Source organism: Lathamus discolor, chromosome 13 (genome assembly GCF_037157495.1).
Source record: "Lathamus discolor isolate bLatDis1 chromosome 13, bLatDis1.hap1, whole genome shotgun sequence".
Lineage (NCBI taxonomy): Eukaryota > Metazoa > Chordata > Aves > Psittaciformes > Psittacidae > Lathamus > Lathamus discolor.
Window position 1 is genome coordinate 8562851 of NC_088896.1, and position 23394 is coordinate 8586244.

Consider the following 23394-nt stretch of genomic DNA (forward strand, 5'->3'; position numbering starts at 1 on the left):
GGGGAGGAAAGGAGAAGCTATCAAAAGATGGTATTTTGATGACATTTTAAATGTAGTCCCCCAAACTGTATTTAATGCTTCTCTAATTCTGCTGGAAGTCAGTGACTCCAAAATACTCCAGGAGTTTTTGAAAATGTGATTTTATTTCCCCAAGTACAGCAGAGGTTTAGCAAAATTCTACCTTGGCCCTAAGTAGACTCAGGAGATGCTGGACCAAGTAACACATTGTTCTCAGCAGAGCAGTTTTCCCTGCTGCTGGAACTGGCTGTTGTGCTTTCTGTTATTAAGGAGGGAGTTATTGCTGTCTTTAGGTGAGGTTTCCATGATACTTGCTGCCTGGCACTTGAGAGACTCTATTAAAGAGCTGATGTGATTCCCAGGAAGATTTTGTGAAGTCTGTTAAATGGGTCACCACATGCCAGGTAACATAAGCAGTGTCTGCATCCCTTCTTGGGACCAGCAGAGATGGAAGAGTTTGTACCATCCTGAGTTGTGCATCAGCCACTGCTTGAAGAAAATGCCACACACACCTTTGAAATATTCCCCTTTGTTCAACTAATAGTATCGAAATAAAAAAGACCTTTTTTTGGTGGCAGATTAGTAGATTTAGGTCACAGTCTGTAAATGAGTGTGACTCAGCTGTGTGAATAAATCAGCTCACTTGATTGTGAGATGAATTTACACTTTGAAAGCTTTTAATAGGTTATGAATATTCAGGGTCTGGCACATGGTAGGGGATCTAAAGCAACGGCTTAGATTCCTACATCCTTGGCTCTCACTCAGCAAGTGTTGTTACAAAAGAGTGTCTTGGAGTGGTAGATAGCAGAGCTGCTGTGATCCCTCTTCTTTGTCCTTTTTGCTGTTGCTAATAGGAATGCAACAGTGCAATACGCTAACTGGTGGCTCTGCAAGACAGGTTTTATCATGATGATAAATGCTCAGAGTGCGTTGTCCTCTTAGCACTATTTGTAGATATCAGATGGCTTTGCACAGCTGTCAGGGAAGGGCATTTGAAATCTCTCTCTGGCTTGTAGAAGAACCTGGGAACAATTACTCACCCCAGCCCTGTGGGCAGAGGCAGCCCCAGACTCTGTTTTCCTCTGTTTCCAGTGCTCGGGAATCCTGAAACTCGGTTCTCTTTAGTGTCTTGTTCTTGTTTACTGTCTTGTTCTTTAGTGTTCTTGCAAAATTGCAAATGACTGCTGAGAAATCCGATAAACTCAGGATTTTGTCTCCTGTTGGTTGTAATATTCCTGTATATGAGCTGGGTTACGGGTTCTTCAGGGTACGAGGAACTGCATTTGTACAGCCTGGGGTGGACTGTATTCTAGAGCCATTTGGCATAAACACAGGGCAAGTAGTAAACAATAGGCCCACTTTGTTTCTCGGAAGCTGTCTCCTGCAGATACTTGCTTTCGTGCCAAAGGTTGCCTCTGATCAGTTGCAAGGTGGGTCTGCAATCCTGAGGTCTGGGCACCAACAAGAAGCATTTAGCAGAACACTTTACCGCAAAGCTCATGCCAAAGAAGACAGCTCCCCTGGGTTCTTATGATCAGGTACAAGCTTCATGGTGGTAAAAGCCTGTATTAGTGAGAGTTATGACATTGATTTGTACAGAGGAGCCCATGCTCATGCAGGAAGCAGCCAAGAAATGCACTGGACTTCCCTGGAGGCTGTTGGGTCTCAGCATCCTGTAAAAATTCCTAATTTGTTACTTTGTTTTAAATACTGTTCACACTATCAGTGGGGAAGGGAAATAAAGAGGCTGGTGCAAAGTTACCAAAGTCAAGAATAGCCTCCAATGGGCTGTGAAGTGGTCTAAATTTGATATTTTTCTTGCAATAGAGATTTCTTGCCAAAGCTCTGTGGAATTAGATTGAAAATCTGAGTTCAAGGTAGCTGGGTAGGAAAAAAGGGTTTGGCAGTGCTACATAAATCCTTTAATCAGAAAGGGTCTATGCGGCACCTCAGCAGAGTTCGGCTTGGTGCAGCCTGTCAGTGCCTTGCATGTGCCAAGACTGAATCACAGCTGATGATGAAGTCAAAGAGGTGGCAGGGTTGAGATGGAATATGTCTGGTTTAAGTGTCACACACAGCAGCCTGCCACAGCAACTCTGTAGATGGCCAGACCCAGGAACGCTGCTGATGGGCAACACTTCCTGAAAAGGGGAAAAATGAGAAACACATTTGGTATGAAAGCTGAGCTGATGATCCACGTGCAACTAGGAACATCTGCTGTTTCACTGATAGTGCATTGCTGCAATACCAGACTTTGTGATGCTGAGCAGCTTGATAAGAAGCTCCGTTACTTGTGTTGAAAATTTGTCAATACAAAATAAAAGGGGGGGAAAAGTTAGGTTTCTAAAAGGCAGGGGAAGATATCTAGCAACAGCATTGGTGCAAAGAAGTCCAGTACAGCCTGCACAACTGCTCATCCTATGTGAAGTAAAGCCAGATGCTGATGGATAGCCTCATGTGTGTGGCAGAATTTATACCATTGATAAAGGCAGTAAAAAAGAGGAAAAACCATAGGCTGCAGTTGTGCCAATCACTAGGTATGTGCTCAGACCCCAGTGATGTTAGTAGGGTCTAGGTATATGAAGATAAAAGCATTGATAGTTTTCGTTGAACAGGGATGGAGTTGAATAAAAGGTTCAAGTCAAACGCTATAGCAGTCATTTGTTGAAGTTAAGCTTCAAGAAGTCTGTATGGTTGGGGGCACCCATTTTAACATGATTCTCTGGAAATTAATCTGAAAGCACAAAAGTTGTAAAAACTGACAGCTTTCTAAGGTTTTAACTGGGCCATAGAATTCCACAGCAAAAGTACATTTCATTATTAAATTCTACAAGTAGAGTAGAAATCCATCATTTCCAGAAGGCAGGTTAGTTTATTGTTTGATTCTGGTTCATTATCTGTAAGGAGAGCTGAGCAGTGGAGGAAGCTGCTGACAGTAGGTGTAAAATGTTTAAGATATATAAGGCTAGACTGGACACGTGTCAGGAATACTGAGATGTTAAATCAGTCTCCCCAAGCTACAGCATAATATTTCTGATGAGCCAGGGGCTGCCTCTTTGAGGGAGAACTCTTAAGTGAATAAGGTTGGGAAAGAGAATGTGGATAACCAGAAACTTGTGTTGACAGAGAGTGGATTTGAACCTGCAGAATTCTCACCTGGCTCTTCAGTGCAGGCTTGGCTGTGTGCATGAGCAGCCCTAGCTTCAACAGGAACATCTGTGGCCTGTTTCAGAAAGCTGCTCAGAAAACTCTTCCCTTGAAGCACACGCTCTGCAGTTGTGCTGCACTGGGGCTAAACTGCTCAGCATTCCTGCAAGGTGAGATTCTGAATAGCAGAGCAGCATCTGGAAGGAAATGTGCTCACTGATCAAGATGTTCCACAGTGTATCTTCAGGGCAGGTCTGAGTCAACACTCTGATAGTGCTGTCAGACTAAATGATAACACAAAATATTCTGACAGCCTACTTGGTCTGGAAACAACTGCTGTCTGTTCCTTGGCAGTGATTTCTGATTAAACTGGGGGCTGGAGCTGCTAGTGCTAGTTGCCACTGTGACTCAAGCCACTGACTCCTCTTGTATGGCATAAAACACTCAAATATTTAGATTAAATACATTCGAGTGAAATATGGGAATCATCTTTTTATTTGGAAAGCTGCGCTGCTCTGTAGCTTTATTAAGGATCTCTGAGATCCACCTGAATCACAGACAGCAGTGAGGAAGCTCAAATACACAGAAAAATATGAAAATATGAAAAAGAAAATATGTAAGAGGAGAATTTTGATACAGGTACCCTCCATCTACAGTTTGCAATTATATCTGACCTTTTAAAATAAGCCATGTGCAGAAAAGGTGCTTGAATCCATCACACTCAAGATGAGCTTCATCTATACTTCCTGGTTTCCTGAGAGCTCTGCTCTTTGCAGTAAAGAGCAATCAGGTTAATCAAAATAGCTGAGAAAAAGGAAATTATATGCAGGAAATTCTCCACTGCCTCATCCAAGATGGAATGCAATGCTTTTGTGGGGAAGTCTTGCAGACTCCAAGAGCAGAGACCTAAGGCACTGAGCAATCTTACTGCTGTGTGTACAGCTTCACACACTAAGTGTAAAGCACATGCTAAACTTGTTGCTGATTTTTTCCTTCATGTTGTGTTTCCTCTCCTGTTTTCTATTTCTGTGTCAGTCTCTTTCTTTTGCTACCTATAGACCTACTTTGAGGTCCTTGGCAGGGTTTATGTTCTTTCTTTCTTTCAGGGGCAACACTCTTTCTAGTGACTGTTGTCATAATACACCGTTCTGCTCTTAAATCTTTCCTATCTAGTGTAGGTTCAGAAATCCTAGTGAAGTTCCTGTCTTCTGTGGGATTGTGGAGGGAGCTCAGACTGTGGAGTTCAAATGTATGAACAGCTTTGTTTATCCAGACCTAAAAAACCATCTCCACCATCTAGACAGCATCCTTGAACTGGGACTTTATCCACATGTTGTGTAATCTGTGCATTGGGAACAAAAGGAGATATGCAATTCCATCAAGCTGAATTACAGTAGGAGGATTAACAGCAAAATAAACAGGTTTCTATTCACTAGGTGTAGGTCTGTCAGCATATTTTGACAGTTTGTTGCAGTGATGCATTAGTCAACACGTTATGTGAAAGTGTCATATCTGTATCTGACAGGTTACCTGTAACTTTCATGACTCCTGCTGCTTTTAAAAAGCTTATACGCATTTTCGCCATCCCATCTTCCTAAATCAAAGATGGGGTATTGTCACAAGCTAGAGCCTGAGCCATGGCATCTCATTTTCTCCTGTTATAAAAGTGGACATAAAGTTGCTTTTCCATTTCACTGTCTGGGCTGAGTGTGAACAGAGCTTGAGCACAGCAGAGCCTGGAAACCAGCCTGTAATTTAGAAAGCGATGGAGTGATTATCTGCCACAGTTTGTGCTGTTGCTCTTGATGAGGGTGTTGCTCCTGCCAGAGGGAGCAAACCAACCATTATGTGGGGTCATGTCCTGCACTGTAGTTCAGGATCAGGTTCGTGCTTGCTTTCCATGGAAAGATTGAGCATGTACAAATATGGCTGAGTATGACACAGTCCAGTCCGTCAACACATGTAAGTCAGGTGGTAAAGTTAAGATGTACCTAAGTGTTGGCTTGTTTTGCATGCTGTCTGAATGAGAGGAAACGTCTGCTTGAAACATCTTCTAGTCTGTTGAGATTGGCAGTAGGAAATTTCTTCAAACAAATGGAAATTGCAAAACCTTGCATTGTTTTGCACCTTTGTGAAGCTCCATTGACTTTAGGAGGGCTCCCTGTGTCCAAAGAGGATGGCTAGATCAGAGCCTAATTAGTAAGTACCTTGAAGAGAAGAGGGTAAGCCATGTATTTAAAAGAGCATTGTTTGCCAAAGGCCGTGGTAGTTAGAAGAGAACCGAAGATCAGTGCTAAGAAAACTAGTAATCCTCAGAATCATTGGGCTAGATTGAAAGAGAGCAAGGTACCCTTCCTGGTGTGTGCTCAGTGTGGTTAAAATTGACTTGGATTTTAAAATTATGGGACAGACTCAGCAAGCAATCACTCCTGATACTTTCAAATCAGCTAAAGGGCACTCAGGAGAAATGCTAATATGTGAGTTGTAGTGAACGCAGAAGGGCGAAGAGTGGAAATACTGTCTGAAAGGTATCAGCAGATTTCTCTGCAGTACTAAATGCAAGAGATTGATGTACAGTGCCTGAACACACATGTGACTGCTGCACTTACTGTAGATGTTTTTCTATAGTGTTCACTATTTCTTACCAATATCAGCTGTGATTTGTAACCTCTACTGACTGCTTAAACACAAATTTTCTTGTTCCTGCTTTAATTTCTTGCTCGGGAAGAACAAAATCTTACTCATATCTCAAGTCTGCATCTTTACAGAAGAGTAGCTGTGTCTGTGGCAGTGAAGGAAGACGCAGCTCTGATTCTATGCAAGATATTGCCTGAACTGGGCTCAGCCAAGCCTGGACCAAAAGGCCTGTGAGCTCTGAATTAAAACTTTTAAATGCAAACTGAGCACTTGTTTAAATCTTTTCAGAGTCTTTGTCCTTGTGGGAAGATTTCACTGATCTTTTCCAACAAAAGCAAAGACGTTTCATCTTTGACTGTCTTTGGTCTTTACTGCCGAAAATCCCAGAAGCTTCATATTCTGTTTTTCTATTGCCATAAAAGTGATAACAAGAGGGAGAACCTGTCTGTCCTCTGACACTCTTGAAAACAGTGGAATGTGAACAAAAGAAAACACAGCCTTTAGAGACCTTGTAGAAAACCACCTGGAAAAACTTAAGAGTTTCTCTTTTCATGTTATTAGGTGAGCAAATTCTGCTTAGGATTTTTATTCCCTTAGACTGAAGGACACTTCAAGGCTCTAACTCTGTTCTCCATTAACTCTGGCATCGGTGTAACTGAGCTTTAATAAAATTCTCATTGATGACACTCTGAGATTGGAATATGCCCTGTAAGAGTAAAAGTAGCTGTAGCAGTTTATGCTTAAAATTCAGGAGCCCTATTCCCAAAGCAGTTATGTAACACTTATACAGAAGAAACAATGAAATTATTAATAAATGTTGTTTAAAATATTTACAGGTCTCTCTCTCTTGCTTCTTAGCAATGCAGGTATGAAAAGCTGGCGTGGAAAAACTGGCCAGGCTCTCAGTCTGCCCAGGAATTTCCTGCTTTTTGTGCACAGGAGACAGGAAAAGGGATGGACGTCAGCCCAGCTGAGAGCTGCTGTCCTGGGCCCAAGTCCTTAAGCAGCGGACTGCAGCCTCAGAGCCTTGCACAGGGGGAAGCAGGGTGTGTCAGCCATCCTTTGGAAACCTGCAGTAATCAGTATCATTTTGGTCACATCCTACTCTACTTCTTCCCTAAATGTGGGTCCTGAGCTTCACTTTATTCACACTTTTGCTTTTTGGTCTATCCATGAAAGTAGCAGAGCCAAAGGAGGCAGCTCCAAGGAACATCTTCCCAGGTATGCCCAGCGTGCATCCTCCCATTCTTTGTGAGCTCCATGCACTTTTAAAACTCTATGTCGTATTTTTCCACTCCTGAGAGTAAATATTTAGTTCTGTGATTTTAGTGTCACTGGTCCTTTTTTGTGCTCAGCTTCAGTGGCCCATGCTCAAGGTCTTTTCCCTCGTTGCAGATCTGTACTGGTGAGTTATTTGCACAGGATTTGCTGCTGCTTTTTTTCCTGCTCTCAGAATCTGAACTTGCTGGCTGTATGCTATGTGCTAGGTGGTGATTTCTTTGGCATATTTCCTTTCTTTTGTTGGCAGGTCTTGAGTTTATTCCATTCTCTTTATGAAGTGAAGTGAAAAATGCTAAGCAGAATTTGCAGTTGCTATCACTTGTATTGAGTTAGTGCCTTATTTTGACACTGCTATTGTGTAAATTTTGCCCTTTTGAAGACTAAGTGTAGCTGATGTATGGTGGCTTTGTCATTGGGCTGCTGTGGCTGTAGATCCCTATCTGCTCAGCAATTGGTATGTAACACAAGTTTATTTCTGGGGTGGGGAAGTGGAACCAGTATTACAATCTACTGAGAGTATCTGATAAATTATTCTGTTCAATAGTAATGTGAAACATGATGTTTTATTGCTTCCACCTGACCCTCTGAATATTCCATTCTCCTGGGTTCTTACAGTTCATCCTTCATTATTTGCTCCAAACAGGCCATGACTTGCAATACCCTGTGCCTCTGCTTCCCTCTCTTATTTCCCAGAGCTGTAAAGGGCAAAATCCACGTCAGTGCTGAGCCCATACACGGGGCATGTAGCTTGCACTGGGACAGTCCAGTGCTGCCTGTGGATGTTGTTCTAATGTTTCAGATTAGTATGGGGCATTAATCTGCCATGAAGTGTGATACTCCGGGGAGCTGCTGGTGATCAAAGCCCACAGGGACTGTGTGTTTTGCTCAATCAGGACACACTCAGTTTGCAAGGGCAGCATTTGGGATGCAGTACATCTGTGCCGGCTCTAGTGGTGTCTCCTGGCTAATCTCCTGCTCTCACCATATCTGTCCATCTCTCAGCAGTAACCTGAAGTCAGTGTCAAGGATAAAATACAAGGTAGTAGAAGGCGTTAGATGAAATCTGGGTGTTATGTCTGCTTGCAAATTGTTCCCAGGTACTGTTTAATCTAAGCTCTGTGATTTAGTATGAACTGTGCTGTATGTGCTGGGACCATTAATCTACATAGACCAACTACATTACTTTCATCATTTTGCCTGTTACTTTCTGGAAGCCTTTTTCATTTATGCAGCACCAATTGTGCATGAATTGGAATATGCTGTAGTTAAATGAGAGTGGGATTGGGAATGGGGGGGAAGAAGGATATTTCTCCCAGCATACCGTAAACTTGTGACAGGCTCCTGTGACTCAAGTCTGAGCCCTGGGATAACAGTGCAGCAGAGGAGGAAATCTTGAACAGAATATGCTTTTGCATTGGCTTCCCCAGAGTGGATTGTTATGGAAGCAGAGGGCAACATGTGAGTGTGACTTCTATTTGTTTTACAGTCCAATTTTACAGCTCACAGAAGAGACCTTGGGCGAGGTACCTGATCCTGTTACTGAATTAGCAGATACGTACGTTCAACTTAGTGTCAGGGTTACATCCTACATCACTTCACTGGCAGCTGCATTTTGTGTTAGAGCTCTCGTTTGACTGATTCATAACAATTTCTGGCCTGTCCTCAGACTGAAGAAAATCCCTTCTTTCGTGTCTTATATGTGTACTGAAGTCACGTTAACTTTCCATAAAAAACCTTTGGGAGACACTTGGGAGTGCAGGATTGCTGGCAGAGCAGGACTGGAATCAGGCGTTCCCTGGGCATTGTGAGCTGCTGCCCAATCTGTCAGCCAGACCAAAGGAACATCTTCTTCCTCATTCTCCTCTCCCTGCACTGGTTATTTTTAGAATCTCTCCACCTCTGCATGTTGGATGTGAGAGCTGCGTTGCAGTAGATACGAGTACAGGCCAAATAGATTCAAACCAGCCAGGCTTGTAGTTTCTTATGGGTTTTATATAACACTCTGTAAGGCATTTGCTTCTTTTCATACGTCCATGATACCTGTGAGCTTCCCACTGTAGTATTCAGAAAGCACTGTAGATTCAGGAAGCTTGGAGCACCCTGTGGTATGGATGCTTGCTTGACACAGAGAGTCAATGTGAGTGCAGATGAGATCTGACCGCACTTCAAGTTGCTGTCTTTTAGGAACAGAAATCCCTTTCCTCTTCCCACTTTTATTTTCCATCTCTTTGCTCTTAAAGCTTCAGTCTCACCTTCCCTCTAGGGGCAGCTTCCTTGAGTGCTGCTGCTTGTCTCTCCTGAAAGAAGTCGCTGGTGTTGCTGTGGTTTTGAATTATAAAGAAGGAAGACCCTGAGGCAGTAAATACCTCAGCTGTATTTGCAGACTTCCACAGATGAGCAGTCTGTGTATGCAGCTTAAACTACCATGAAGGGACAACAGGAAGACAGAGCACTTTTTTGGAGATCAGCATCATATTATATTCTTCTCTGAGCAGATAATTTATTCAAGGGGTGACAGATTGTCTAGTCTGTCTGAGGAACTAGCCTGAGACTCGGTGGTTGCCACAGGTTCCCTTTGCTGTCAATATGTAGTGTATTCAAGCATTAAACGAACCGTCAGACATCATCTTGGAGGTGCTGCGTTAGGACTGAATGGCCAGAATGGGAAACCTTGAAAGACTACTGCCTGCACCTGATTCACAGATGCTCTTAAGCTTTGGTTTGCAAGGCTTTAATTCAGCGTGCTATAGTAGCACTAAATATATATCTATATTATATGTACATTGAGCTAGTAATATCCCACATAGCAAGTGTCTTTTGAAGCAAGTGTAGGCTTTGCTGTTTGAATCAGCTGAGTGTTTGATCCTGGAATACAGGCACAGGAAAATTCTTGAAAACCAAAAGAGAAAAGCTAGAGCTTTCTCTGAAAGAACATAAAGCTTACTTAGAGAGTTAGTGCTGGAGGGAAATGTCCTAGCAATGGAGTATCCATGTTACAGGGAAAGCTTTTGCTGAAGCCATGAGAAACAACAGAAAATCATGAACAGAGACACAGTTTTTCAGGAGTCTGACACTGAAAAAGTGAGTCTGCAGTGTGCAGCTTCTTCCTGATACATGGCAAAACTTCTGGCAGAGGTCCATAAAGCTGTTGATCTTTGGCAAATCCCTGGTAGGTCTCACTTCTGCTGAGTGCTGCTGCTTGTTAGAAGCTTCACCAAGGATGGAAAGGGCTTATCCTCACTGCTGGTTCTGCACACTGACCAGAAGGTATTTGGGTCAATGGAAGGGTTCCTGTTCACTTCTTTGAGCTTTGCCCTGTGCCACAGCTGGCCTGTGCAGGTACACTTGTGTTCCTGTGCTTCCATCCTGGCTGTTTGGTCTCGGTTTGTCTCGGGACTCATTTTGTCCCTGGAATATTGGCAGCTCCAGCCCACCACAGTTATAGAGAGAACTGTCCTGTTGGTAGGACACATGGTGCAATTTGTCTAGGACGTTGTGTTTGTCTCTGGTCCATCCAAGAGCCAGTGTCGGCAGGATGCCCATCTCTGCCATTCCTGTACACCTTGCCACGAGGTTGTTATTCCTACTCTTACAAGAAGTGCATGGATCCTGTCCAAACCGGTAGGGTAAGACATACAACAGCTGCTGGCTGTTGAGCAGGTCAGTCTGCAGGTGAGATACTGCCTCAATCAGCAGTGTCAGATAGACACTGTCTTTGCTATGCAGATGTAGAACATCTGGCTGTTTAACTCAGATGTTACAAACCAGGAAACTATCTACTTTACTCCATGGTGAGGAAACCGGCTATACACTGCGCAGTGAGAATTGCTTTATTGAACTGGTCCAAGTGAAAGGTGTTCTGAGAAGGCTCCTTTTGTTCTTTCAGACTATCAGCAGCCCACCTCATGCTTTGTACATCTACCTTTGCTACAGGGCTTTGCTGAGCCTTATCACTGGAGGATAAATTGCATTCATGTTACTGCAACAAGTATCTTCAGCACACTTGCAGGTAACACTCATCAGAAACTGTGCCCCTGGAAATGCATGAGGAGTAACCTGTGGTTTCTTGTGGCTGGTACATGCCCAGGTATTAGGAGTGGACTGGCTTCTCAGATCCTCTTGATTGTCATTCCAACAAGACATCTTTATATGGAGGAGAATAGATACAAGCACAGTTTTGGCAGGTTGAGAGAAAGCAGCAGCAGCAGCTCTGAGTGTTTGAGAGAAGTTGCAGTGTGGAAGATCTGGCAAATAACACAGAAATCATTTTTTTGCCTATTTAGGGATCTCACAGGGGATCCATAAATTGTCAAGAACACTTCAACTGGTAGCTGTGAAGTGAAGAGCTGGTGAACTGAAAGGGCAAGAAGGGTGTGTGAGCACCTACTCTGATTTTTAGAGGGACTCAGCTAGTTCAGAAATAATGTTTTACTCTCGGTGTCGTACCTGGAGTTGGGGTGAGGTGTGGTGAAAAGGATAAACTAGTCCTCTGTCCTCTTGTATAGATGCTCCAAAGCAGAGCTGCAAATAGTCTGACTGGCAGTGGGTGGGAGATGTCCTATACCGGAGGTAATGATTTCAGCTCCACTGACCAATTCTTACCTTATTTCTGGGGGTCCATCTCAGGAGAAGCTCTTCTGATTCACTGTAAACTGTTTTTCCAATGAAAGGGTTAGCTGGTTTTGCTTTCCAAGCAATTAATTTTCACTGTCTGGAGCCCTGTGGTGATGTGTTGTCATAATACCTGCAGGGAATGTAGCTGGAAAAATAAAAATGACTTCTTTTTAGACAAGCTATTTGTGGGGAAAAATGGATTCACATATTGATAGACAAAGCATCAACAGATGTAAAAAATACACCAACATATATCACTGAAAGCTAATACATACACATGGATAGAAAATTAAAGTTTATGTCCCTATTAAAAACTGGTTGAAAAAGGCAGCAGTAGAAATGAGCAAGACCAAACCAATAACTTCTGTAAAGGCTTTAGGTGGAAACCATTTGATACAACAGGAACAGCCGTGAGGGCTTCTGTACTGTCCTACAGGCATGAACAGTCACAGTCCTGTGTACAGCTGGACAGACATGCCTCTCTAATGATTGTTGTCTTGCTTGACAGCTGGACTGGGAACAGTGACCTGCTTACCTGAGCCTGTGAGATGCAATTGTTCAGCTGACGGAAGTCATCACAGAACCACTCAGCTTTCCTGGTGTGGACCAAAGGGTAGTTGGAGTACAGGACTAGTGAGGAGTAGACGAATCTTTGTCTTGTGGAGTGCTGTATTGTTACTGCCGGTTACTGGTGCTGGTGTGCGGCTTGGTCCCTTGTGTACACAGGAACGTTGGATGGGGTGGTGTGTCTGTTCAGCTAAAAAGTGAGGTGCTGTAGCCAGCTGGTGTCCTCTGTGGGATGATGCACACCCGGCGCACACTGACCAAGGGGCACACATGCACACAAATACCCAGATTCCATATGCAGTGATACCACAGTCCAGCTCATATTTCTGCTCAGGAGAGTAGGGATTTTCCATCAGCTAAATCTGTGTTTCAGAATCTGCCATTCTTAGTCCCTGGGTCCAGCACTCTTTACAAACCATCTGTTTCTGAAAGAAAGAGAAGGTAAAATCACATGCCAGCAGAGAAAATTACCTCTGCATCATGTATCTTTTCAATAGTGTGTACAGTGAGCCGAGAATACTGGGTCCAGTCCCTCACTGAGATTCTTAGAATACCAACACTAATTGATAACAGTTGAATTGGGCATACTTCTAAAACACAAAAGTACAATTCCATCAGAGCTGTGCACCTTTTTTTCCTTTCTCTTTGTGTCGGGCTTTGGATCTTTCTTCCATTCAGCCTTCTAACCACTAACTATTCATATCAACCAGGCTGTAATAGCTAATGAGGATGCAGAGTATAGGAAGAACTGTAAATGAAGCTCCCTTGTACGGCTTCTAAGGCTGGTAAGAACATGCATTTTCTATGCACACTGGCTTTGTATCTCATCTATCCCTTTCCACACAAAAATGCCAGCTAATTATCATTTCTTCTAATGTCTTTCCCAGTGTAGATCAAAAAGCAATGTGGGTTTCTCCATATGATTTTGTGCGGTGAAGATTTCCTCTTTGCAGTTTGAATGATCCATTTCTGTATGGGGGAATTGTTCAAGACACGGGAACGGGAGGAATGAGGAGGCTTTGGGGCTATTACATTGCCTGGAGCTGGCAGTTCCAACAAAGCACAGGGGAATTAGATTAACTCTGCTGGCTGTGAGTGCCCTGGTCAGGAATCTGTCTGCTTGTGCAAGCTGATGCAGCAAGGACTCCCTCCTTCCTTCAGCCCCTGGTAGCTCTTGGTGGGGCTCATTTCTGTCCTCTCTCAGCATTAGCAGTCCTGACTCCTGCTGTGCCACCGCTGCCACAACCTACTTCTCTGTGCTTCCCTTATCCTGACGTCAGAGGAGTCAGCTGCTGCTCAAACCTGTCAACCTCATTCCAGACTCGATAATTATCCCACCATCGTGAGTGGTACTGCACATTGCTTCCTCTGTTTCTTTGGGGAAGGACGTTACGTCCCCACCACACTCTTCTGAAAGGTTAAGCATCTTTCTCTTCAACTAAGTGGAAGATTTTTCCTTTAATTATACCTTTCTGCCTGATGTTTGTCATCTTAACTAATGTGTGTCTCCCTTTGCTGAATGCACCCAGTACTCATTCCTCTCAGGATTTGTGTCAAAGCATTAATTTGCCATGAAATTTCTTTCATTCATTTTAATTTCAGGACTCCTGCTCAGGCGTTTGCATTTGAGATTGGATCTCAAGACCTGCATTTCATTCTCTGTATCTGTGAGCATGACAAAACCTGAGCACATTCCCTTCTGGCAGCTGGGTTCAAAACTGGTATCAGGAGACAGGGTTAGACCTGTGGATGCTCAAATTATGCTGGTGTCTAGCTGCCTCTCAGACCACAATCTAAATTGTATTTGAACATAGATGTTGTGTGTGAAACACTGGGCTGTGTTCTGGTTGCTATTGCTTGGTTAGTTTTACACATCAAGGAGGGAAAGTAACAACGAAAGCACACAGTCAAGAGAAGTGGCTAAGTGAAACACTTGCTTCCTATCTTTGAGGCTTGAACTCCAACCTGTAAGATTGATGCTGACAGAACTGAGTGATACCGCATGTCAGGAGTCTGCTGTTGCACTTAGCCATGGTTTTGTCCTGTGAATGAGAGGTGAGCAAATGAAGTGGCGTCATATGGCTGGCAGAAAAGCGTCTAGTGCTGATTTTACTTAAGCCAAGCAGTTCACTCACTGCCTGCATTTCAGCACAAGCCTGGAGCACACTTATAGCAGTGACACCAGCTTTAGGCTCTGCTTTGGTGGTTTTCTTTTTGCAGCTTTCCTTCAGCTTTAGGCATTGTGTTTTCACTGGTATAGGGGATGTCTGAGCTGCATGCTGTGACCTACCTACCAGCCACGGTTCAGACTTGCTTTGTTCTCCCCACCCTCTCCAACCTCTTGCTGCTGGTCTTTGGTATTTTGTTTGTTCTTCACATGTGATAACACCTCAATTAAAACGTGACTGCAGATGTGTCAGCAAGGAAGGTGCCGAGAAGGTGCTGGCTAATGAATGGCACTGTGTGCCCACCTCTCCCCCCAGTTTTATCTCAAAAATGATAATTATTTCTAGAGCAGATCCCATTTGGCTGACATCTCACAACTGAAAGTCATGAAAAGCTTTATTCCGTGTAAGTTCCCTTTGTGTGGATGAGAACAATCACGTCGGTCTCACACACCGCAAGCTGCCAAGAGGAAGAAGATTTTGCCTGAAAACAAATCCGTGCTGCATCACTTTTAGATAAGCCCATGTTACCCAAATATTTTCCTACCCGTTGTTTAAAGGCATAACATACTTGCACCCACGTGACCAACTGCCAGCTGCGTCTCTTGAGATCTGGACTATTTAATGCCATATTTGACTTACGCTAATGAATGAGACAATAATGGGCTGTGCTTCATTTCAGCTTGTCACAGCTTTTGCTAACAGCCTTGTTTCCCAGGAAGCCTTGGTTTCGGTTCTGGTGGCAATGGAGGAGAAGGTGTTAATGCAGCCCTGCTTATTTTAGCAAGTGAGTGAATCAGTGGTTTTAGGAAAACAGTTCTGCACGTTAACCCTTTGTTTCCAGAGCAACACACACAAATCACTGTAGACTGAACAGATGGCTTCGGCATATTTTTAACCTTTCTCTCTGTTCCCATGGTATTCCAGACTGTGTGGGATTCCCCATAGACTGTTGTAAGATTGGTGGGCCCAGCCAAATGTCTTGTTTTGCAACATAGCATCAGACGGAAGGAGGGAAGTGGAATCCTGTTCAAATCAGCTCTGTTTAAGTAACTTTAAATGAGAGGTTGTCACATAAAGGGTGGTGGGTGAGTCTGTAGAGAGATGCTGGTCTTATGATTTTGGTGCTTGCTCATTGTCAGCTGCTACTTTACATCAGGAGGGACAAAATAAATCAGAAATACTGTTCTAGTGGTATTGTCTGTATAAGCAATTGATGCATCCAAAGGTGTAGATTGCAGAGATGAAACTCATAGGGAATTTGGTTTCTGGCTTGCAGTTAGGATGGGGCAGAGTAATTTCTGTCACTGTGAACAGTCTTTAGGATGCGTGCTCTGAGGAAGTTCTGGAAACTTCTGAATCCCAGGCAATGATCAGATTGAGAGCTGTTCACATTGTTAATTTCCAAACTTTTTGGTGATTCTCTGTGGTCATAAAATGTTTTGTTCTATAATAGAGAGGTTAACCAGGGAGCTGTATGCTGTAAGGGAAGGAGTTCCTTAGGTGTAATAACTTCTGGGTCTCAGCTGTGGTTAGAAATCCTAACTGTAAGGTTATTAACTTCAACATCTGGGTATGTAATATGGCAAGAATTGTGTTTGTTGTTATCCCAAACTAGGCTTGTGTCATCATGTGTATTGAAGACTGCAAGTGATTTCTCAATAGAGAAGAGAAATCGTAGCATCAATTTTCCTGGCACTGTTTGTTACACTCACGTTCATTGAGGATCATGGAGCATTATGTTCTCTTAATAGCTTATTCACATATTAGAATGCTTGCAACATATCCGTCCCTAATGTGTTCTTTCTCTCTGTGCAGTGCTGTATGGCTACGTCTTTTACTGTCAGAAGATAATAAAATGGTATTTGACAGGATAAGCAAACAAGATGATGGTGCGGGTCTGCCCAGTGGAGCAAGTTTTGTTACAATACAGTAGAGTTTAGTAATACCTGTGTATTTGTGTGTCTGGTGTTCTGTGTAGAGTCAAGCAGATGTATGAAGAGGTGACAGACACCTCTCCGTTGTGCTGAAAAATTAGAAGGCAGACTATGGAGGGCAAGCGAGACAAGGTAAAAAACCAATAGCCTACAGCATGGAACAGCTTGGTGCAGACTCCATTGTTTTCTGTGGTATCATCACCTTTACAGTGCCCTTCTGATGCTGTTTAAGTATTGCCATAGCCATTTTAAAGAAGGAGAAGCCAAAACAGATGAAGTCATTTGCTGATAGCAGCATGCCACAGGTAAACTTGCAGCTCTGACCCCCGTGACACAGTCCCATGGTCAGTGAATACCATCTCTTTCCCTAGTAACATGGATCTCAGTCTAGACAGTAAAACCATTCTGCCCCAGAAGCTGTGATATGAATCCTATAGCTCCTGCCCTCATCACTCCCATGAGCTTGGAAGAGGGAATAACTGCCCTTGTACCCTGTTTGTCACTTCTGTGAAGTGCTGCAAAGCTTCTCCACCTGGAACAGGCAAGTGTGTCCCAGTAGATGTGGAGCACTTGCTGCCCTTGTATTCCTGAAGGATAGTGGGGACATGAGCTGACCTCATGTGTGCTGCAGATCTGCAGTGCTCTGCCATTCCTGCTTCAGTAGTTCATTCCATTCACCATCTGTCACCCACCTGAGTCAAGGTAGTGCTTATGCAGGGCATTAATAACGCATGAACACTAGAAGCTTCCCTTTTTCCTTTGAATGCACTCAACCACCTGCAGTGCCTCTGAAACCGCCTCTTCCCTTCTGTGGCTTTACAATTCACTGATGCAATTTCACACACTCAGCAAAATGCTGTGTCATGGATGTTTTTTTCTTCATCTGGGTAACTGGGGGATATTTTTCTCCCATTGGATCAGGGCTCCATGGGCTCAGTTCATATTTGAAAGAAGATGCAAATTGCCCCTTGGTCTCCCTCTTGCCAAATCAGAGAAAATGAAGTCTGGCTGCATAAGGTATTTCCACAGCATGTGAATGTTATGTCAGTTCTCTGTAACCTGTCTGGGTCTTTAGCATCTCTTATGGAAGTGGGTACCACAACTGTGTTAGCACTGGTTTCTCTAATGCAATGTAAAATAAATCCCCCCATCTTGCTCTGCTTCCCAGAATTGCCAGAACATTACAGAGAAGCCTTATTCCTCTCCCCTGAATCTATAAATCCCAGCTCATTAAAAGACAGACCTCGTCTCAGTAAATCTGCTACTTCTTTACCTTCTCTTATATTCTTTTCTGGTTTGTGACATTGCCTGGCTGTGCTTAAAACCTATTCTGTCTGTATGGCCTTCACTTGCGAAGCTATTCAGAGAGTGTGAGACTGTCGGCATTGTTGTTATTTATCAACCTGTCATCTGCAAATGTCATCATCATGGTTTTATATTTGCTTCCAGTCTGTGGACGCAAACACCAAATAGCTTCAGAGAAGGACTAATCCTACCAAATTCCAACAGAGACACTGGTATCCCACACTAATGGGTCTCCTGAGCACCCATTAGCCTGTGCATCTCTGATATGGCATGTCTCTAATTCCACCCTGCAGCATTAACATATTTAATCTCCTCTTGCTGATTTTTGAGGTTTCTCACAAATGCTTCTGCTTCAGGAGATCCTGCCCAAACGTCGCTGCTGCAGCACACCAGCACCTTTCCTGCAAGTGCTTGTCTTGCCATCCTCACAGCTCCCAGATGTTCCCTGCTTGCACTTCAGGGTGAGACGTGCTCACAGACTCCCGCAGTATGAAGGTGAACTGCTGAGACGAGTTGTTTATTTCAGATGGCATCTTCTGGCTGTGACATGGATCCTGCTGTAAGATTGCAGCATGAGGACCAGTGTGGGGTCCCTCAGAACTCAACTACATCCAGATCTAAGAGATCTTCTTTGTGTTAACAAGATCTTTCAGTGCTGGTCAGTTTTTGAAGAAAATTAAGTGAGGTCAGTAGAAATCCGAGTTTCTCCTTGCCTGGAAATGGGAGCAGGATTCAGGTCCAGTCAGAAAATCTTTACTATTAAAAAAATACCTAATTCTTTTGGCAGCATCAGCACAAGCGAGGGCCAGGATCCTGAGAGGGTTCCTTGGCTGAGAGGTACCCCTGGATTGAACTCACTTGCGAGAAAAGATCAGTTTCAATAAATCTCTTCCAAGGTTTGCCAGTCACCAGCCCTCTTCCCTCCTTTTCCTGTACTCCCTCTGCTGCAAAAATCCTTTCCCTTCTTCTCTGAACAGTCATTCAGATGCCTGGTCATGTGCGTATGGTTGTGCTCCGAAGTGCTGCGAGTCCTGGGACAGCAGTCGTGCTCAGGAATGTTGGGAAGAGAATTAGCTTGAGCAAAGGCTAATAAATGTTCCCTCTAGTCAGAGCAGCAGATTGCAGTGACTTCACTCCCATGCAAACCTTGGTGTGTGCCTCTGACCGTCTCCTTGCTCTGTTCCGAGCAGTGCCTGAGTTAGTCACAGGTTCCTGGTGTGCATCCTTGGCAAGGAGGAAGGTGCTTCAGTTCAGATGTGTTTCTATCCCAGGCAGTGTGGCTACAGAGGGTTTTTCACAGGGCACAGCTGGTGCTCCCATGTGGATGGAGGAGATAGGAGGGGACCTTTCACACTGCCTCACTTTGTTGTCCACTGTTTTGTACTCCTAATTCCTGCTCGTTCATATGCATGTCTGCATTGGTCAGTTTCGATTTCAGAATTGTTTCTTCGCACTGAACTTTGTCTCCTTTCATTGCGGAGACTCTTTAAAGTGTACCTAGCCTACTCCTGTGTGTCAGAAACACCTCTTTGCAGCGCAGCCTTATAGCTAGGAAGCCCAACAGAGAGAAGGCAGATGCTTTGGCTGAAGTGACCTGTTATTACAATGGAGAAATATGCTTCTATTGAAAGGACAAACATCTGTTCATCCAAGCAAGTTAAACAATAGAGACAGGGTTTGGTTTTCTCTGATTGTTTCTCAAAGCAAAAATGATTTATGTCTTCTCTCTGGGGCTACTGGATGTCTACTGAAGGATTCAGGAGAGAGTCCCTTTCAGCTGCCAAAAGAACCATCTAGATTATTGAGCCTGCAGCTAACTTTTTCTGTCCTACAATGAAGAAGTGGTGTGTAATCCAGACCCTGTTTGTGCTACCTCACATGGTGGGGGACTGCTCTGCACACCAATGCAGGGAAAAGTGTTTATCCCCAGCCCAAAGCACTGTCTCTAGCTCATCGTGATGGCTTATAATATTGAGCTCTTATATGCATTGATGGGGCTGAAAGGCTGCTGCTTCCGCCTGTGCTAGCAGGCTGCCAGAGCCGCAAGCCCAGGGTTGCTGACTGCCTGGCAGTGAGGCTGACAAGCCCTTAGCGTTCCCCAAGGCAATAAATAAATGTTACAACTTCTGATTAATTGCCAGGAGCCAACCCTTTCTGAGAAGGAGGAGGGTAGGACATTACAAAGTGAAGCAGAAGGATGGTTGACAGTATAGACGGGAGAGAAGATTTAGGGGTAGCTGTGGTGACATAGTTTATTTGGCCACAGCTTGAAATTAAGCTTAATTTTAAGTAATGTCTTCGGCCTGGAAGAGCTTCTTGCCTGGTAAAAATGCATAACAAAAGTGCACTACAGGCTTGAAAAATCTGTGCAAATATGCAGAGATTTATCTGCAATACATGTGTGTATATCAATGCACAAACTCTATGCAGGTGTCCACCTGAATCTATGCAGTTGATCAAAATCATTGTAGCCCCTGACCTGTGCTGGGAGCACTGGCTGAAGATGGGAGCACTAGCGTCATTAATTGCATCAGGTTGTTCTATAAATCCTTCCTCATGTCCTGCACTGATATCAGTTATTTGCATTCTAAAATCTAATTGAAAACCTGCACAATTAGATTTAGGGGAAACTGGAGGCTGAAGCACTTTGCTCAGGTGATAATTTCATTTACTGCTAAGACATTGCTTACACCTCAATGTGAACATATTCTCTCCTCCTCCATCATACGGACCCTCAGGCATATAACATCTGATTTAATCTGATTTTTTAAATGTAATTATATGTGGCTGAGCAACTGGTAAACTGAAATCATTGCATCACCTTTGAGAAATAAACTCAATGTGCCAGATTCACTGGGAACACCCAGTGACACTACTGTGTTAGAGCACAATATTAAATAGTGTAGAGGCTTCCCAGCTGACTGCAGGAATCTGTGCATTAAAACCTGAAACACAATTTGTTGCCTTTTAGCAAAAGACCTACAGGAAATGGGGTTCTTTAAGACAACCCTGCAAGCATCTGAAATAGTATTTACTTACATGACAATGATGAGAGCTTGCCATTTGTCAAAGAGTTACAGGCTGCTCTTGTAGCAGATAAAACCGGTGCCTGATTACAGTTTGTTGCTGTATCCATGAGGGGATGGATGCTCAGCTAGTGGCCACACCAAGGTCTTCACCAAAGCCTCTGGAGCCAGGCTGAGTTACATGAGGTGACACGTCTGCCACGTATTTAAGCTACTACTACATTCCTAGTAAGGAAGTTTTTCAGCTGTAAAATCTTGCTGCTTCCAGCCTCAGTGGCCAGCTTGATTATATGGCTTTAAATACACCCAAAACCAGTTTGAACAAAGGCATTTCTGCCACCTCTGCTTCATCTTCCTGTAGCACCTCTGTTGTTAGTGAAGGTGAGCAGGGATAACACTGACCCAGCTTTTCCGTATCAAGTGTGTCTCTATTTAATTGGTTTCAGTAAGGATTTTCAGCCAGTCTGTGTGCATTAAATGCACACTGCAGTCTGTGGTAGAGTGGCTGTGTTTTGTGAAACAGAAACATGGCTTCTGCTGCTATAAATTAGTGGGGCTGCAGTAATCCCTTGTGATACCAGATGTAGAATTTGATCCTGAGTCGCACGATAGCTGACATCTGGGCTCTGCTGCCCGGCTTGCAGGACTTGAGCTGTTGAAGCCTTCTGCAGTAAGAAAGTTTCCATATTTCTAACTTGTCATGGGCTCTGCACTAACCCCACAGCTCCTGATTTGCCCTGCATACACAAGCTGATTTTGTTGTTCCTAAGAAAAGGAGAGGGGAAAGGATTCAATGTAAGGATCGAATTATTCCTCTCTCGTTCAACACAGAATTGTGTGTGTGAGTAAAAATCCTGTCATTTTGTCATCCAGATTTGCTCATTCCAGATGAGGCCTTTGGCTGATCATGGCATTTTATTGGCACAGGGGGAATTTATAAGCACTGAGAGAATCTGAGGGAAGAAGTGTCTTTAGTGCATTATCTACAGGGCTTTAAGAAACTGCTGGGGGTTTGCTAGAGTGTGAAAAAACCACACCAGAAAATTGAGAAACTGGGTCATCTGGATTCATTCGCCGCATATATTTCCAGCTGGGCTTTTGTTGCTGCTCAGACTGACAGATCTGAGCTCACATTGTAGTCACCAGGACTGTGCAGCATCCTACGTGCCTGCCTGTTGCAGTTGTCTTGTTTATACTCCAGGGTGTCTGGAGGGCCTGGATCAAGGTCAGAGTTGTGCTGTAGCTTATGAGGAGCAAGAGGCTGCCTCTGCTCAGTGAGGGTACCTGCTACATGCAGCAGGCAAAGGCACAGGGACACAAGGGGACTTACACAGTGTCATGCAGTGTATTTGTCACAGAACAGCCAGCTGGAGTGCACCAGCGCTGTGCCTGCCTCCCTGTACTGTTCTGCCTCTCTCCTTATTCTTCAGCTACTTGTTTCTCTAACCCTTTATTCTAGACAGCACAACACACAACAGCCTCTCCAGTCGAGACTGCTTTACTCTCCCTTCCCCAAAACTCCCCCAAAAAATCTGCCAGACCTTCTTCAGGGCAAATGCCAGTTTGGTGCCTGTGTTTAAATTCAGTGTAATCTCATTTATGGTAAGTAGTTGATGAGAAAGGCTAAACTGTGAAGCTGAAATTATAAGCAATAAGTACATTGCTTGTTTGCATAATGTACTGAACAGAACCATTCTCTGTCTTATCTCAAGAATCTTTTTGTGCTGTTAATTTCTAATTCCCTGTATAAACCTTGTATTCTGTGCCGTGGCAAGGAAGGTTTGTTTGGTCCCAAATGACCAGGGAGTGTTCCCTAGTCTGGATTCTTCAGGGAATGAGGCTCCTATGGGTTGTGCACATTTTTGTCCTTTCTCCTATAACTTTTGATGGGGGGGATGGAGATCACTAAGGTTTGAAGTTCCTATGAGCTGCATACACAGGAAGGGCTCCTAGGGAAGGAGATTCTGTGCTTTAAGATGAGAGGCTGGGTCACAGATTCCCTCCTTATTAAGCTCTTGAGATCCACAAAAAAGGGCATTAACATGTCCCAGCTGCAGAACTTTTGGTCAGAGCATTCACCTTATTCAGCACCAGGTGATGCAACTATAAATCATGATTTCTCTTTGCAGAAGGATTTGTTGGCTGATTCAGGTGAATGTTACAGGTATTCTTCCATTTGGGGTCTTCTGTAGAAGGTACGGACCAACTGAGCACCAGATGATACACCAAGCTCAACATATATTTTATGATCTTTTCTTTTAGGTGGAAAAACTGGCAAAGTACTTGGACCCAAATGATTTGGGAAGAATCAATTTCAAGGACTTCTGTCACGGAGTTTTTGCTATCAAAGGTATGTGCATATTTCTTAAAAATAATCCGCTTCAGTTCCAGTCATGTTTCTCTGGTTGCAGAAAATGTGATGATCAAAGACATCCTCTCTTTTGACTGTGGTTATTTGTAGGGTAACTCTGGGAACAGAGCCAGTGTATTTTTCTTTCTGTGTATCTCGTGTGTCATTGGTGAGCAGTGCTGGAGTTCCTGCAGCATTGTTTCATTGTTGAGTCTTGGTTTACCATTTGTTTCTTCAGAACAAATGTGATTTAAAAGTAGCTGAAGAAAGAGAAGCTTTTTGGTTAGCAGCTAGTGCCAAAATCTGGTATGTCCAGGTTCTCATCTGGTTCTGGTGTTGATTTACCA

At 43.7% G+C, this 23394-nt stretch overlaps 1 protein-coding gene across 2 annotated transcripts in view; it reads left to right on the plus strand.

The window, feature by feature from the left end:
• RAB11FIP4 (RAB11 family interacting protein 4) overlaps positions 1-23394 on the plus strand; it is a 114668-nt gene that overhangs the window by 13219 nt on the left and 78055 nt on the right. For both annotated transcript variants that reach the window (XM_065694144.1, XM_065694145.1), the window contains exon 2: positions 22960-23047. In XM_065694144.1, the coding sequence (XP_065550216.1) occupies positions 22960-23047 (88 nt within the window). The remainder of the gene's footprint in view (positions 1-22959; positions 23048-23394) is intronic.